This window comes from Papio anubis, chromosome 12 (genome assembly GCF_008728515.1).
Source record: "Papio anubis isolate 15944 chromosome 12, Panubis1.0, whole genome shotgun sequence".
In the NCBI taxonomy this organism is placed as follows: domain Eukaryota; kingdom Metazoa; phylum Chordata; class Mammalia; order Primates; family Cercopithecidae; genus Papio; species Papio anubis.
Window position 1 is genome coordinate 109,752,289 of NC_044987.1, and position 14,517 is coordinate 109,766,805.

At 43.6% G+C, this 14,517-nt stretch overlaps 2 protein-coding genes across 15 annotated transcripts in view; one reads left to right on the plus strand and one right to left on the minus strand.

Annotated features, from left to right (window-relative positions):
* The window catches only part of STX3 (syntaxin 3), a 51,799-nt gene extending 42,456 nt beyond the window's left edge, over positions 1-9,343 (plus strand). For 3 of the 14 annotated variants that reach the window (XM_031653608.1, XM_031653607.1, XM_009185956.3), the window contains exon 10: positions 7,313-9,343. In XM_031653608.1, the coding sequence (XP_031509468.1) occupies positions 7,313-7,417 (105 nt within the window). In that variant the 3' untranslated portion in view covers positions 7,418-9,343. Of the gene's footprint in view, positions 1-741; positions 1,746-4,233 lie in introns of those variants that run through there. The other 11 variants (XM_021925697.2, XM_021925700.2, XM_009185961.3 and 8 more) reach the window with 9 other exon arrangements.
* Positions 9,344-9,597: 254 nt separating this feature from the next.
* Positions 9,598-14,305, minus strand: MRPL16 (mitochondrial ribosomal protein L16). The gene is made up of 4 exons (XM_003909779.3): positions 14,041-14,305; positions 13,293-13,358; positions 11,163-11,311; positions 9,598-10,301 (listed from the first exon to the last, which is right to left on the minus strand). The coding sequence occupies exons 1-4, from the start codon at positions 14,093-14,095 to the stop codon at positions 9,816-9,818; spliced, it is 756 nt and encodes a 251-aa protein (XP_003909828.1). The 5' UTR covers positions 14,096-14,305; the 3' UTR covers positions 9,598-9,815.
* Between the last annotated feature and the right edge of the window lie 212 nt (positions 14,306-14,517).

Sequence of the window (14,517 nt, forward strand, 5' to 3'; positions counted from 1 at the left end):
GTACTGGGCCTGACAGGTAGGAGTGTACTTTAGGGGACAAATGGACAAAAGTAGGAGATTAGAACTCTATCAAAAATGCCTTTACATTCCCTCTTAAAACGAAAAAAATCTGTCAGTCACTTTTTATCTTGGCCAACTGCTCCTTAGAGACCCCATGATAGTGGCTCTGATTCTATCTCTCCACATACACAGAACTGCAGTGTGAGCTGAGAGCTGAGAGAGGCCCCATATTTCCCTCTGCTGGCATTCCTAGCCTAGAGGTAATTTAAGAAATTTACAGTGTCCTAGGCTGGGTGTGGCAATTCATGCCTATAATTCCAGAACTTTGGGAGGCCGAGGTGAGAGGATTGCTTGAGCCCAGGAATTTGAGACCAGACTGGGGAACATGAGAAGACCCTGTCTCTACAAAAATAAAAAAAATGAGCTGAACATGGTGGTGCATGCCTATAGTCCTAGGTACTCAGGAGGCTGAGGCAGGAGGATCACTTGAGCCCAGGAGGTCGAGGCTATGGTGAGCCATGATCATGCCCCTGCACTCTAGCCTGAGTGATAGAGAAAAACTCTGTCTTAAAAATAAATAAAGTATCCTAGAAGGATGTCTGTATGTAGAGACATAGGCCTCTTATTCAGATTGGTAAGATATTTTCTATATAGAGGTGACAGGGGTTGGGTTTTGGATGAGTAGTTATTTTTTTGGTTGTTTGTAGTAATGATTTGTTTTTGTCTTATTCCTCTCTCCAGAAATTGATAATTATCATTGTGCTAGTAGTTGTGTTGCTGGGCATTTTAGCATTGATTATTGGACTTTCCGTTGGGATGAGCTAAGAGTGGCCTAAGAGGCTGCTGCACTGAAATGTAAGTAAACAAATGGTTCTTGGGGACTCTGGATTTGGCTGCTCAAGAGGAAATTAGCTTGGAATTTCAAATTCCTCTTCTTTCCCCCTGATTGTCCTTGGACACTGAGCTTTCTACAACTTTCAGTAGCCTGTGGATTCTTTATCTCCTTACAGTTCTGTTGGTTTCTGGCTGCAGTACATGGGTGAGGTCTCTGTTCTTATCCTGTAGATTCTGTCCCCAATCTCTGTCTTGTCATATTTCTCACCACTTCTCCTAGCATACCTGAGCACCCCATGTGACTCCCCTTACTCAGGAAGCATGCTTCTAAGTTGGGTACATCTCTGTCTTGGATCTGGAGTCTTGTCTTCTGAATTCTTACTGATTTTCATGGTTGTTGGGCTTTACTTTCTGTATCCTTTTCAATGTAAAGGAAGCTCTGAATTGGGATTTGGATCTGCAGAGTTTTCTCTGTTGCTGACTGGGTCTTAAATGATGACAGTTAACACACTTTTGAGTGTTGCATTGTCCCAGACAATGTACTAAACACCTTATACATGTATCATTGAATCCTTACAACGTCTTTGGAGACAGATACAGTATTATGCACATTTTACAGACAAAGAAACTCAGTCAAAGAGAATGTTGAATAATAGGGCCAAGTTCACACAGCTAATAGTGGACCTAGCTTCTCTTTGTAAAAGAAGGTAGCCACTTATCTGTAAAGCCTAGAGAACCTTAGAGGATAGTGATGTTAAAATTTAGACTGTTAATTTTCTTGAAAATTTGTTAAAAATGATAGACTTTTCACTGAATCACTGTTTTTTTGAGACAGAGTCTCCTTCTGTCTCAGGCTGGAGTGCAGTGGCATGATCTTGGCTCACTGCAGCCTCCGCCTCCTGGATTCAAGCGATTCTTCTGCCTCAGCCTCCTGAGTAGCTGGGACTACAGGCACATGCCACTGTGCCCGGCTAATTTTTGTATTATTAGTAGAGGTGGGGTTTTGCCATGTTGGCCAGAATGGCCTCGAACTCCTGACCTCAGGTGATTCGCCCGCCTCAGCCTTGGGAAGTGCTGGGACTACAGGCGTGAGCCACTGCGTCCAGCCTGAATCACCTTTTTTTGGTTGTTGTTGTTTTTTGTTTGTTTGTTTTTTGAGACGAAGTCTCGTTCTTATGCCCCAGGCTGGAGTGCAATGGCGTGATCTCAGCTCTGCAAACTCTGCCTCCTGGGTTCAAGCAATTCTCCTGCCTCAGCCTCCCAAGTAGCTGGGATTACAGGCGCCTGCCACCATGCCTGGCTAATTTTTGTAGTTTTAGTAGAGACGAGGTTTCACCATGTTGGCCATGCTGGTCTCAAACCCCTGACCCCAGGTGATTCACCTGCCTCAGCCTCCCAAAGTGCTGGGATTATAGGCGTGAGCCACCCCGCCTGGCCTGAATCACGTTTAATAGTAGTGAGCATATCAATCTGGTTATTGGGACTGTTAAGACTTTAGTGACTTTAAAACAAAAAATTTTTTTTTTTTTTTGAGATGGTGTCTTGCTCTGTTGCCCAGGCTGGAGCACAGTGGTGTGATCTCAGCTCACCGCATCCTCTGCCTCCCAGGCTCAAGTGTCCTTCCGCCTCAGCCTTCTGTGTAGCTGGGACTATAGGTGTACACCAACACGCCAGGATAACTTTTATATTTTTTGTGGAGACGGGGTTTTGTCATGTCACCCAGGCTGGTCTTGAACTCCTGGACTCAAGTGATCCACCTGCCTTGGCCTCCCAAAGTGCTGGGATTACAGGCATAAGCCACTGCGCCCAGCCAGTGACTTTTAAAATATTTTTCTGAATAAAATATAGCATATATTGTAAAAAAAAAAAAATCTATACAATACAGAAAATTAAAACTAATGAACTTTTAATATTATTGCTGATAACCTTGTGGCATGTTCACACACTCAGACATAGTTTTACATAGTTCAGACTATATTATCCATAGTTTTTTACCCAGTTACAAAATTATAAGCATCACTCCACAGCATTAAAATCTCTTTGTAAATCTAATTTCCAATATGAGATTGTGGTCATCCTCTCAAATATTTAACATTTTCACAATGTTGGAGGTTTATGTTATTTTGCTATAGCTAACAGTGTGACCTTATTTAATATTTTTCTCATTTAAATTTTGTCTTTATTATCAACTCATATAAGTTGGATTACTGAGATAAGAGGTATAAACATTTTTAAGACTTGGCACATAATACCCTGCCAATACCCAGAGCTGTGCCTTTCTTTTATATTTGTTTCAGTGTGTCTCTTCTTATTCCTCCTTCCTTCCATGTGACCAGAGGATCTAAAAGTCAGCTTATTATAGCATTGAGCATTCAACTTCATCTTGAAAGATAAGCAACAGTGAGATGAGCAACCTCTCATAGACAGGTGGTTTGTTGATTTCCCCCCCTCCATTTTTTCTGGCACTTGGAGTCTAGCCCTTGACTTTTTTGCAGGTGAAGTTTAAATTTTGTTTTGACTCTGAACAATCTGATTGAAATAGATGTTGAAATTTTAAAAAGATAGAATAGTTGTTATTTTTCCATATCCTTGGATGAAAGGTGATATGCAAATTCGTGGTGCCCCTTTCTATTCCTAATTCCAGGACTTCAGAAGGTGTATGAATCATTTTTCAGGACGTAACTCCTCAAAGAGGAGCAGACTAGTTAATACGTTGTTTTTGGTTGACTAACGTATCTTTAACCTGCTAAATTGCTGAGCAGTTGTTAAGCTGCTTTTTTTTTGTAGTTTATTCCATGTTCCCTAATAAAAGTCAAAACTGATGTGTTGCCTAGGTCTGGACTCCCCTTTTCCTCCATGTCACCCACGGGGGAGAGGTCTCTGAACAGGAGGGCAGACGGTGTGTTTATATTTCCTAGTAATGCGCCAGCTGCTTGCTCTAAGTTCATAGTATCCTCATTTTACAGACGGGGAAAGAGCAATGAAGTTAAGGAACTTGCCCAGGGCTACATAGCTCATAAGGTGGAGCCACCATAATACGACTCCTGAACTTTTTCCATGTGCTTTTCATTGTGCCCTTCTGCTTTCTAAAAGAAAGGCAGCAGGGAGTTCATGAAGATCGAGAACCCGAAAGCAGCTCCTGCAGCCTGTCTTTGTGGTAGTGCTGCTGTGGGACCTGCAGAGCAGGTGTTTTCACTAGGGATTGTCCCTTCCCACCACGTCTTCATGGGTGTGGACAGCCTGTGAGAAGGCTTATAAAAGGCCTAGAGGCTTTTCTATTTTTTTTCCCTCTCATAGTAGGGCCTTTTGTCCTTTATACAGTAGGATATTTAACTCCAGGTTCTGTCCTGGGTTTGTGTATTTCATAGTGATTGCTGGTCTTTCCTCCCCACCTTCTAGGTTTGTGGCTGACTCCTTCTGTTGCCCTTTGCCGCCTTCGTGTGTATTGATCAGCTCCTCCTTTCCCTGCCTCCTAGAAACTGATTTCACTCCAGCCTGGTGTGGCCACCCTTGTCTTCAGATGAGAATGGAGTCTGAATGGCCTTCCTGAGAGCGAGTGCAACCCGTTCCTTTGTTTCCTTGCGACCACCCTTGGACCTGACTCAGCTAACAATCTAGCCCTGGGGGAATGTGATCTACCTGATGCGACCCTGAGTTCTCCTCAGAGCCTCCTCGTGCCCCACCAGCTCTCAAGTACCTTTTCTCCTGGACTGTGTGAACTACCCAGCTTCCTTCCTCCCTGTGGTGTGTCAGATTATGCCTTGCACCTGGGAAAGCTCTTGTGAGACCCTCCCAAGGTGCTGTATTTTTCTACCTCATGGAGTATTCTCCCAGAAACTGCAATGTTTTTTTTGTAGGGGAGTATCTTTAACAAAGCAGAAGGATTCTTCTAAGTTTGGCAACAATAAGGCTTGGATCTGCGTCTTCTACCTGGCAGGATGCCAATCCTGTTTGTTGTCCCTATGTCCTGAAAACATGAGGGACTGGCAGATGTCATTTTAGTCTGAAGAGCTGACTTGTTTGAAATTCAGCCTTAAATTAAGCTCTTAGTTGTTCAGCTTGGGGGGCAACTTGGATTTTTCTCTGTGTTGTAGTCTCTCGTATTTACTCAAGGAGGGACCAGGGTGATACAGTCAGCTGAAGTTACGCTTTGCAAAAGGCTGAGGATATGGAATATGTTTCCATGTCTGAGTCTTAGAAACTGGCTGTTCATTGTTAGAAAGCGATGCTTTGTGAAACTATTGCCTTGGGGCCACAAATAATCAGGGATTTTAAATTGGGCAAGGGACAAGGTGCTAGAATCCTAAGCTGGAAATATTTCATGACACTGGTGTATTCACTCATGTGTTCCAGATGTATTCTAATTGTGTATGAGATGTATGTACACATACGTGTGTGTCTCTCAGGAAGTAGGAAATAAAAATGGAAGCTATTATGACCTCAAAAAAAAAAGAAAGCCAACTTTGAGCCAGGATAAAAATTGGGTAAAGGATATTTACTTACCTGCAAATGAATCCTTGTGGAAATGTGATCTTCCCATATCATCAAGAAACTTGTTTTCTGGATGAATACTGGGAGAATAAAATGAGAACTCTGGAGTGAGCTAAATTGATCCCAATTAAGTTCTTCTGCTTAGCAGACAGTAAGTATAATTTTTTGACACCCTTCCCCGCCTGCTGCCTATGCTAGGCTTGTCCTGAGAGCATCCCTCAGTAATTTGATATTCATGTGGCCTACAGGATGTCTCATCTGGAGGGCTGAGTCAGTTGGGGGACAGCACAGGCTACACAGTAGCTCTTCCTGCTACTGGGTTAATGAGTTTGGCAGGTTCTTTGTCTCACTCAATTCTTATCATGGAAGCAGCAGCAGCCGCCGCCGCCAGGAAATCTTCAAGTGTAGTGTCTGTGCTAACCCAATGGTAAATCCCTTAGATCCCCTCCTGTTCTCTGGCAGTCTCCTTGATTTTGGGTACCATGTATATTTTCAGCTTTGACTTTAATGCTTTCTAGGATAGGGTGAGCACCCTTAATCCAGGCACTGTCCGTTACGTTAGCTTCCTTTGCAAAGGCTACTTACTGCCGGTCACAATCCAGCACTCAGACAGAGCCAAGGGGAGGTCCTCTTGCCCATGGCTATGATGTCAGACAGTGGATGGGCTCTAGCCACAAGAGACAAAATCACTAAAGGCCTTTGCTCTCCTCTTACATTGAGGCCTGGGGCTTACAGTTTGGAATACGACATGTGAAGGTTTTTGTTGTTATTTGTATTTTTTAAATGTAAACTTGATTATTTTATTGCTAATTTAAAAATAAAAATGACTTTGTATTGATTGTGAAACGGTTCTGGCTCTGTCTCCATGCAGAAACACTGATCTGGTGCCACCGTGTGGTGATTTTTATTCAGGTTTTAGAATGCAGTTCACATCTTTTTAAGCCACGTGCTGGATCAGATTCAAAAGCGCAATTTTTGAATAAGGTTTAACTCTCACAGAATGCAGTGTACCTATGTGTTTCAGATTTGAGGTGTTCCCCCCAAAAGAATTTGGTTCAGTCCTTGGGAGTGTCTGGCTGCAGGAGAAAATGGGGGAGATCTGTCATGATGTTATCTAGAAGGCGGAATGACCACACCAAACATCCTCTGGGATCCTTTTGATCTAACTTTTGAATGTCTCACCAAAAATAACATTTCTGTTGGCATTCTGGGTCCTAGAAGCCAGATCCATCTCCTTTTTCCTTCTGTTGCTCTCTTCCTTCATACCCTCTTCCATGTCCACGTGCACTTGTCTCCCTGCAGAATACTTTTTGCAGTGATGTTTCTCATGTGTTCTTTCTTTCCTTGTCTGGATGAGCAGAAGAAGATCATGATCATGATCTGCTGTATTATCCTTGCGATCATCTTAGCTTCCACCATTGGGAGCATATTTGCCTGAAAAAGGTGAGCCATCTGTGGGGACGGTCAGGCCGCCTTTCACTTACTTGAAACCTTTGCGTCTTGGGGGCACTCTAGGTGCCTTAATCTGGGTGGGATTCAGTGCTAATAAAGGGTAGAGAAAACTAAGGAAAGGGATGTTTCAGAGACAGAAAAGTGAGTGAAGAATGAGCTGTTAGCAGGTAGTCTGTGGGAGGAGATGGGGGGACAGAAGGTGGCAATCTGTCCTATAACCTGGTGTGGCAGAATGCTTTGTACAGGTCAAGGATGTTGATTCCTGCTAAACAGTTTGAGCCTTGGTATCTGGAAGTGACAAAAGGAACAAGAATTCTTTCTTAATAAGGTGCATCTTCAACTTTTTGGAAGAGGGCCAGCCACACAGTAAATTCAAATTAAATTTCTTCCCTTTCAAGGTTAATGAAAGTTAACACAGCCTTGTGTATATAGTCCCTTACCCCGGGTAAGAGGGATTTGGTGATCCCAGCCACGAACACCACGCTATATAATCTATGATTTTTTTTTTCCTCCATTTTTCTGTTATCTCCCACAGCCCTCACAGATTGATCGACTGGCGTTTCTAATCCTCCTTCCACTTCTGTGGTACCATCACTTCTCCACGCAGACTCCTCATCAGCTTCTCCTCTTTCCATTATGAAACTTCTTATGAAACAGGGCACCAATCAACTACTAAGAATTATGCAAAGAAGAACAAACTTATACAGAATTGGGTGGAGGACAGGGACAGGGAGTACAGATACATAGCTGAATAGGCAGATGGCTTAAAGGAGGACTGCAGGGTAGAGAAGAAAGTGGAGTGGGTGCCTCTTTAGGAAGTGAAACTTACAGCCTGCACGTGCAGTATGGCTGTGAAGGGGCAGCTATCGTAGCACACCTGACTCAACAGGATCTTACTTGAACTGCTGTGAATTGGTCAAGTCTGGGCACTTCTGTTCTTCAAGCTCCTCTAGGTCTCACCTTTGACCCCTCTACATCTGTTTCCTCTTTCAGGCTCCAGTAGTAGTCTTAAAAGTGAAGTTTAAGGATAAGCACATGCCTATCTTGCTCACTGCTGTGTTCCCACTGTTTAGCACAGTGCCTGCTGCTTATAGGTACTCAAATATCTGCTGACTTAATTACTTATAATTAAGCTCTTATTTCAGTCGGGAACAAATCTTTGGGTTTGACTCCTAAACTCTTTAAGGTACCAATGAGAACACAGTTTGTTACTATCAGAGGCTGTGCAAAGCCGCTTGGGAATAGGCTGATCGACTTATGCAAAAATGCTACCAACCTTTCTCCCCATTACCACAACATAAAGTGCTTTTTCTGTGGGTGGTCGTGGTGGGGTTCTAGCAACAGCCTCTTAATCTGTGGAGAAGATGGCTGGCCCCAGGACTGTGGTTCAGTAACGAAATACAGGCCCACAAAATAAAAGAAACAGGTTTATAGTATGACTGAACTCACACATCAGTAGAACACTTTGTGAACCATAACAAAGAACAGATAAAGGTGTCAGGTGAGAAAGGTGAAATGAGGTTATCACTCACTTCACCTCTCACCTGATTTGTGTTGCTAGCTGAAACTGCTGGCCAGTAATTTATGTGTAAGAAACTGTTATAGGCCGGGCATGGTGGCTCATGCCTGTAATCCCAGCACTTTGGGAGGCCGAGGCAGGTGGATCACCTGAGGTCAGGAGTTTGAGACCAGCCTTACCAACATACCTACTAAAAATACAAAATTAGCCAGGTATGGTGGCTTGCACCTGTAATCCCAGCTACCTGGGAGGCTGAGGCATGAGAACTGCATGAATGCAGGAGGCGGAGGTTGTGCTGAGCTGAGCGCCACTGCACTCCAGCCTGGGCAACAAGAGCAAAATTCTGTCTCAAAAAAAAAAATAAAGAAAAACTGTTCTAAATACTGTCCCCAATTCCATTCAAGGTTCAGTTGTGTTCACCTTTAAAACCAGCTATGTGAATATGAGTTCTAGTGCAGATAACTTATTTAGTGATTATGTAACAAAAATCCATTTAAAAAATCACAGTATACGATGGTGAACAGCACACAACTGCTAAGTTTGTACTTTTGAAAGTAAATTATTTGTTTGATACCTTATTTTTTAAGAAAGTGGGATTAAAACATATTTTGGTCAGTGCTATTTTCTACCCACCTTCAAAAGCCAATGGTTTAATATTTCTATTAATTTGTGCTTCCTTTAATTTGAATAGGGGATAGAACACTGCAGCTGGTTACGTCTGGAAAACGTTAATCTGGGCAAACAGGGAGCTGGAGCTGTGAGGATCTGAGTCCCAGGGGGCCCTCATTCACTAGCTGTAAGAATTTACGTGTTTCATGGCACATAGCACTGTACTAGATTCTGCAGGAGCACAAACATAGAGCCAAACGCCCTCCCTCTTTGGAGAATTTCAGACCTAGAAAAGGCCACACAGTTCTAACTTTTGTTATTGGTTCCTTTTGCTAAAAGGCAAAGGGTATGTTCCTTGCATATTGTCCAACATCCCCCTTCCAAGATTGTGAGAAGCTGGGTAACTGGGCATCAATAAATGTTGAATCAATTGATCTACGTAGTGTTGTTTTTTTTCTTACTCTAAAAATATGTTTTAAACCTAGTAAAATATCACAGAAACTGGCTCCTGAAGTGTGTACATATAAAAGGCAGTATAAACATTTAAGTGAGACTTGCATCATAGATAGGGGAATACAAACATTTATTTCAGCCTTCATGTTCATCTTACACCCCAGGAGAACCAAGAACTCTTCACAGTCATTCAGGCCTATTTCTTAATCTTTTAAGGGATTAAGAATGACCAATGAGAATTTATATCCTGAAGTGATGTTCAAATTTTATTTAATAAAAATATAATACAGTTTTCTTTTTAAATCAACAAATAACATTGTTTTTCAGAAATCATCTCATATGCTGCTCCTTAGTTATGGCTTAAGAGCTACCCAAAGACATTAGTGGGTAGGCTGAGGGGAATATAAATGCAGAATCCTTCTTTCAATAGCCTATATACAGTTATCTCCTACAGTCACTACACACGTTTGGGCATGTAGAACTTGCCCCAGTATTTCCCCTTGTGGGTCAAGTCATATGGGCTCAGTACTTTCCGTATGCCCAGCATGTTGGCAGTGGCTATTCGCTCAAACGTCCAGGGGTTTTGGTTGTTACGTTCTCTTTCCTCTTGATCTTTTCGCATCTTCTCTAGAGTCTTGCGGCTCACAGCCTTTGCTGCGAAGGGCAACTTGTGGGCAACCTGGTCAAGGAAACCTTGCACTTCTTTGAATTCACAACGCCCACCCATCTCTACTACAAGGCGGCCAGCCTTCACAGGTGTCACGTAGTGGTCAATGGAACCTTTGCCTCCCCCCATGCGGTGCCCAACACCTTTGCGAGTGATGGGCTTGAAAGGGGCTGGTACTCGCCATATGGCAAACATGTTCTTGGGGTCCATAGAGCGGTTGATTGTCAGGCGCATCATTTCAAAGTGGCCCCAATGCAGGTAGCCACCACCCAATGCCTAAAAGTGAATGGGAGAATTAGAAACACTTGCGGACTTTGATATCTTCCATGGGCTCTATTATTTTGTCTCTTCTAGTAACTGTGGCTTCAATGATACAATTGAAAATAAAACTTTAGTTTTAGTAAGTCCCACGAAGGAAAAGCCTAGGGTACATAGTAATAAAGACAGCGAAGGGGGACCCATTTCAGTGGAGAGCCAGGGAAGGCTTCTTTGAAGATGTGACATCTAAAGCTAAGGCCAGAATAAAAAGAACAACTAGCCAAGGGAAAAGAGGAGTATGCCAGGCATAAGAAAGGCTTATGTGAAGGCCCTGGCACAGCAGAGGGCTTGGCAAGTTGAACAGAAGCCAATGTGGATGGAGTAGGGTGAGGAATGGGGAGAGTGGGCAGGAGGTTCTGAGAGGTCAGTGGGGGTGATTAGGCTGCAGGAAGGGGACTTTAGAATATCACTCTGGCTGCCTGGTGGAAAATAAATCCTAGTGCACACCCATCTGTGTAGCTGCTGACATCAAGTCTTCATGGAAGCTACTCAACAAGTAAGGAAACAGCTGTTTTCCACATCTTAAATTGTGGGTGGTTTTATTTTACCAGGGCTTGAAAAGATCTCATGATCTGATTATGGGGCAAATTAGCCTCTTCCTTCCGCTTTTACATTATTTTCATTCTCCATTAAAAAAAAAATGTATAACCCAAATGTTTACTGGGTACTCAGTAGCCTCTGTACGTATCAGTTTAAAGAGCTACTGGTGGCAGTTCTAATACAAACTGTAAAGGAAGAGACTAAATTATCCCAAGGATTATGAGATTTTGTTATTCCCTGGCTTCCATCCCATTGCTGCTTGATGCTGAATTCACTCACCAAGATTGCAAAATTGCCTTCTGTGAACTCTGTAGCTTCAGTGGAAGGTCCCCGTATGTCACTCAAATTTTTAGGCTCTCTTCTTACTTTTGGCACAAGTGGTGCCCTTTCAATAAATCTCAGCTTGGGTTTTTCAGGAATGGAAACATCTAAAAGGAGCAGAGACAACCAGGATAAAGTAAAACTACACATCTCAAAAGATCTGTTTTCTTCCTAGAAAGATTTGTAACAGGAGAAAGTCTTAATTTCTTTCTTCTTCGTTTTTTGGTAGAGACAGGGTCTCACTATGTTGCCTAGGTTGGTTTCAAACTCCTGGCCTCAAGTGATTTTCCTGCCTTTACCTCCCAAAGTGTTGGGATTACAAGTGTGAGCCACCGTATCCAGCCTGCAAGTCTTAAAAGTTACCACTGAATAGTAATTCTAAAGGTATATTGCATTTTTGCAGATGCTTTTAGTGACAATGGAATCTTCTGGCTATGACAGTGGCTAATGCAAATGTTTCTAAAACTTTAAACATAGCAAAGTTTTGTCCTCTGAGTCCAAATGCATTTATTAATCACCAACTCTGTGCTTAACACTGTAACAGGGATTTTTTGGAAATCATTAGTTCACTTAATCTTTAAGACAACTGGATAGCCTTGATATTCTTTTAGGGCTCCCTTTTAAAAAAGTTTTAACTTGTCAAAGTTTAACACAGATATATCAAAGGGCCAAACTGAAAATATACAGCTCAGTGAATTACCAGAAAGTGAACACATGAACACACATCACTATTACCCAGATCAAAAAATGGGACGTTAGGCAGGTAGTATTTTTAATCTCCATTTTATAGAAGAGGAACCCAAAGGCTAGAAACATCTTATAATTTGGTCTATGCCATCCAGTTCAACAGCAAAGCTACACAGCATGTCACAAAAATGTATACACATATTTCTCTGCCTCTCTGGATGTTAATGGGGTAGTGGAAGAATATTGTACATAAAAATATCTAAGTTCTCTAGCTCTGCCACATTCTTGTTGAGAAACTTACAACCTAGGAATCCTTTGATTAATGCTCTTTCTCTCATATATGCAGGGACTTTTCATGCTGAGACCTGCACAGGTCAGTGTGCCAGGTTTGGGTGGGCGGACAAAACTTCAGGCCAGACATGTGACATCTTTATCATCCTTGACAATTTGGGGAAAAAAATTAACATATAAATTATTTTTAAAAATTTATAAAGTGAACCAAGTATGGCTTTATAATGGAGACAAATACAAAACAGAAGAGTTTGAGGAAATATCAAATTATTACTATCAGAGTTTCAGAAGCTGCCCCTCAGCTTCTATATGCAGCTACAGAGAAACTTAGTAATGCTTTCCTTCACCTACAAGTCAAATGTACTTTCCAAACATATAGTGGTTTAACAGTTCTGTACAGAAGACCGTCAGATGTACAGACCCTATTCATTGTTTTGAGGGTTCCAGTATATTTCTTTTTTAAAAAGTAAACTAGTTTTACAATATTGTGGCTTATCTTAACAGAGCTGTTTCACACATCGTTAGATGACTGCATATATGGAACCTTATTTGGAGAGAACATCAAAAGTCCAGTTTTTTTTTTCTTTTGAGACAAAGCCTCACTCTGTTGCCCAGACTGGAGTGCACTGGCCTCCTGAGAAGCTGGGATTACAGGTGTGCACTACCCCCTAATTTTTGGTATTTTTAGTAGAGACAGGGTTTCGCCAGGTTGGCAGGCTGGTCTCCAACTCCTGGCCTGGAGTGATCCACCCGCCTCTGCCTCCTAAAGTGCTGGGATTACAGGCGTGAACCACCGTGTCTGGCCAAAAATCCAGATTTCAGGCCAACTGATTACTGGCTGAGTGGACCATGGCCCACACACCAGTGGCAGGCGTTAGGGGAGCTATCTCATTAGACGCTGCTCCCTAAGAGGAGGGAACTTTTTTGGTTTCCTTTGTTCTTTATTTCTAGTGCTCAGAATATTGGTTGGCAAGACAGTACACTCTAAAAACATTTATTGAAAGAGTGAACGGGGACGGGAAACACAAGAACACTCCTATGTCATCTCCCACCCTCTCCTGGTTTCCATCAGAGGAAAGATTTACAAACAGCAGAAAGGCAAGCTCTCACCTTCAAAACCTGGTACTGGGAGCAGTGTCTTTAGGCCAGCACTGGCGGGAAGGGGTGCCCAAGAATCTACAAAGACAAACCAAGTTAAACGACGAAGGTAACAAGGCCAGGACCCCGATACAACCTGGGCCAAAGATACTACTTCTTATTCTTATTTATTTTATTTTTTTGAGACGGAGTCTTACTCTGTCGCCCAGGCCCCAGTGCAGTGGCGCGATCTCGGCTTACTGCAACCTCCGCCTCCCGGGTTCAAGAGATTCTCCTGCCTCAGACCCGGAGTAGCTGGGATTACAGGCGCCCGCCACCACGCCCAGCTAATTTTTTTTGTATTTTTAGTAGAGACAGGGTTTCACCATGTTGGCCTGGCTGGTTTCAAACTCCTGACCGCAAGTGATCCGCCCACCTCAGCCTCCCAAAGTGCTGGGATTAAAGGCGTGAGCCACCAAGCCGGCCCAAAAGTACTTCCGCCGGAAGAGTCTTGAGGTTGGGATGTGAGTTCCACTAAATGTGCTCAGAGGCTCAGGCTCCGCAGAAGGCCAGCCGGGGTCTCTGGGCGCCGACTCCCAGACGCAGTTGTGACCCTCTTGCACAAACCCCTACGGTGGAGGTTAGCGGTGGGATAGCGTAGTCCCTAATCAGTGCTTCACCGAGCATATGCAGAGCCGCCTTTTGGGTTAGGGAGGAAAAGCACTAGAGGGTGGGGGAGGAAGAGGGGTAAAGTCTTTAGGAACCAAAAGGGATTTCTGACCTGACAAGCGCACCCGCAGGAGCGGCGCACCAGCGCGAGCCAGTAGCCTCCACATGGTCACGGACGTCTGGCGGCGCGGAGGTCCCCACAGCGACTACAGCGCTCCCCTCTACCCTGGTAGGCAGCGGCGCTCTAGTAGCTAGCTGGAATCAGCTCAGGATACCGCTCAGTGTGGCCGGAAGTTATGTTTACTCCGGTCCACTTCGCGGAGTCCCGACGGAAGCGGAAGAAACTCGAGCGACTGAGGTTGAGTTCCGTCGGAGGTTGAGTTCCGCCGGTCAAAGGCGCTGTCCGCCCAGCCACGCCCAGGGGCCTTGTTGGCCCTCTAGGGTTCTCCTTCCAGTCCCCAGTTTTTCCCCAGAAGAGGGCGGCGGAGCGGGGAGTTTTTTGTTTTATTTATTTATTTTTTCTGCGGAGTACAACTGTCAATGCCTGCCGGTTCCTTAGCAAGGTAGTCCCTTATGATTCACAGTCTTT

Bases quoted from the DNA above. Each gene is read 5' to 3' on its own strand.
- MRPL16 (XM_003909779.3), bottom strand. From the start codon at position 14,095: ATGTGGAGGCTACTGGCTCGCGCTGGTGCGCCGCTCCTGCGGGTGCGC. The intron at 13,359-14,040 runs GTCAGAAATCCC...TTGTCTTTGTAG, and splicing joins CCTGCGGGTGCGCTTGTCAG to ATTCTTGGGCACCCCTTCCC. The intron at 10,302-11,162 runs GTGAGTGAATTC...ATTCACTTTTAG, and splicing joins AAGGCAATTTTGCAATCTTG to GCATTGGGTGGTGGCTACCT.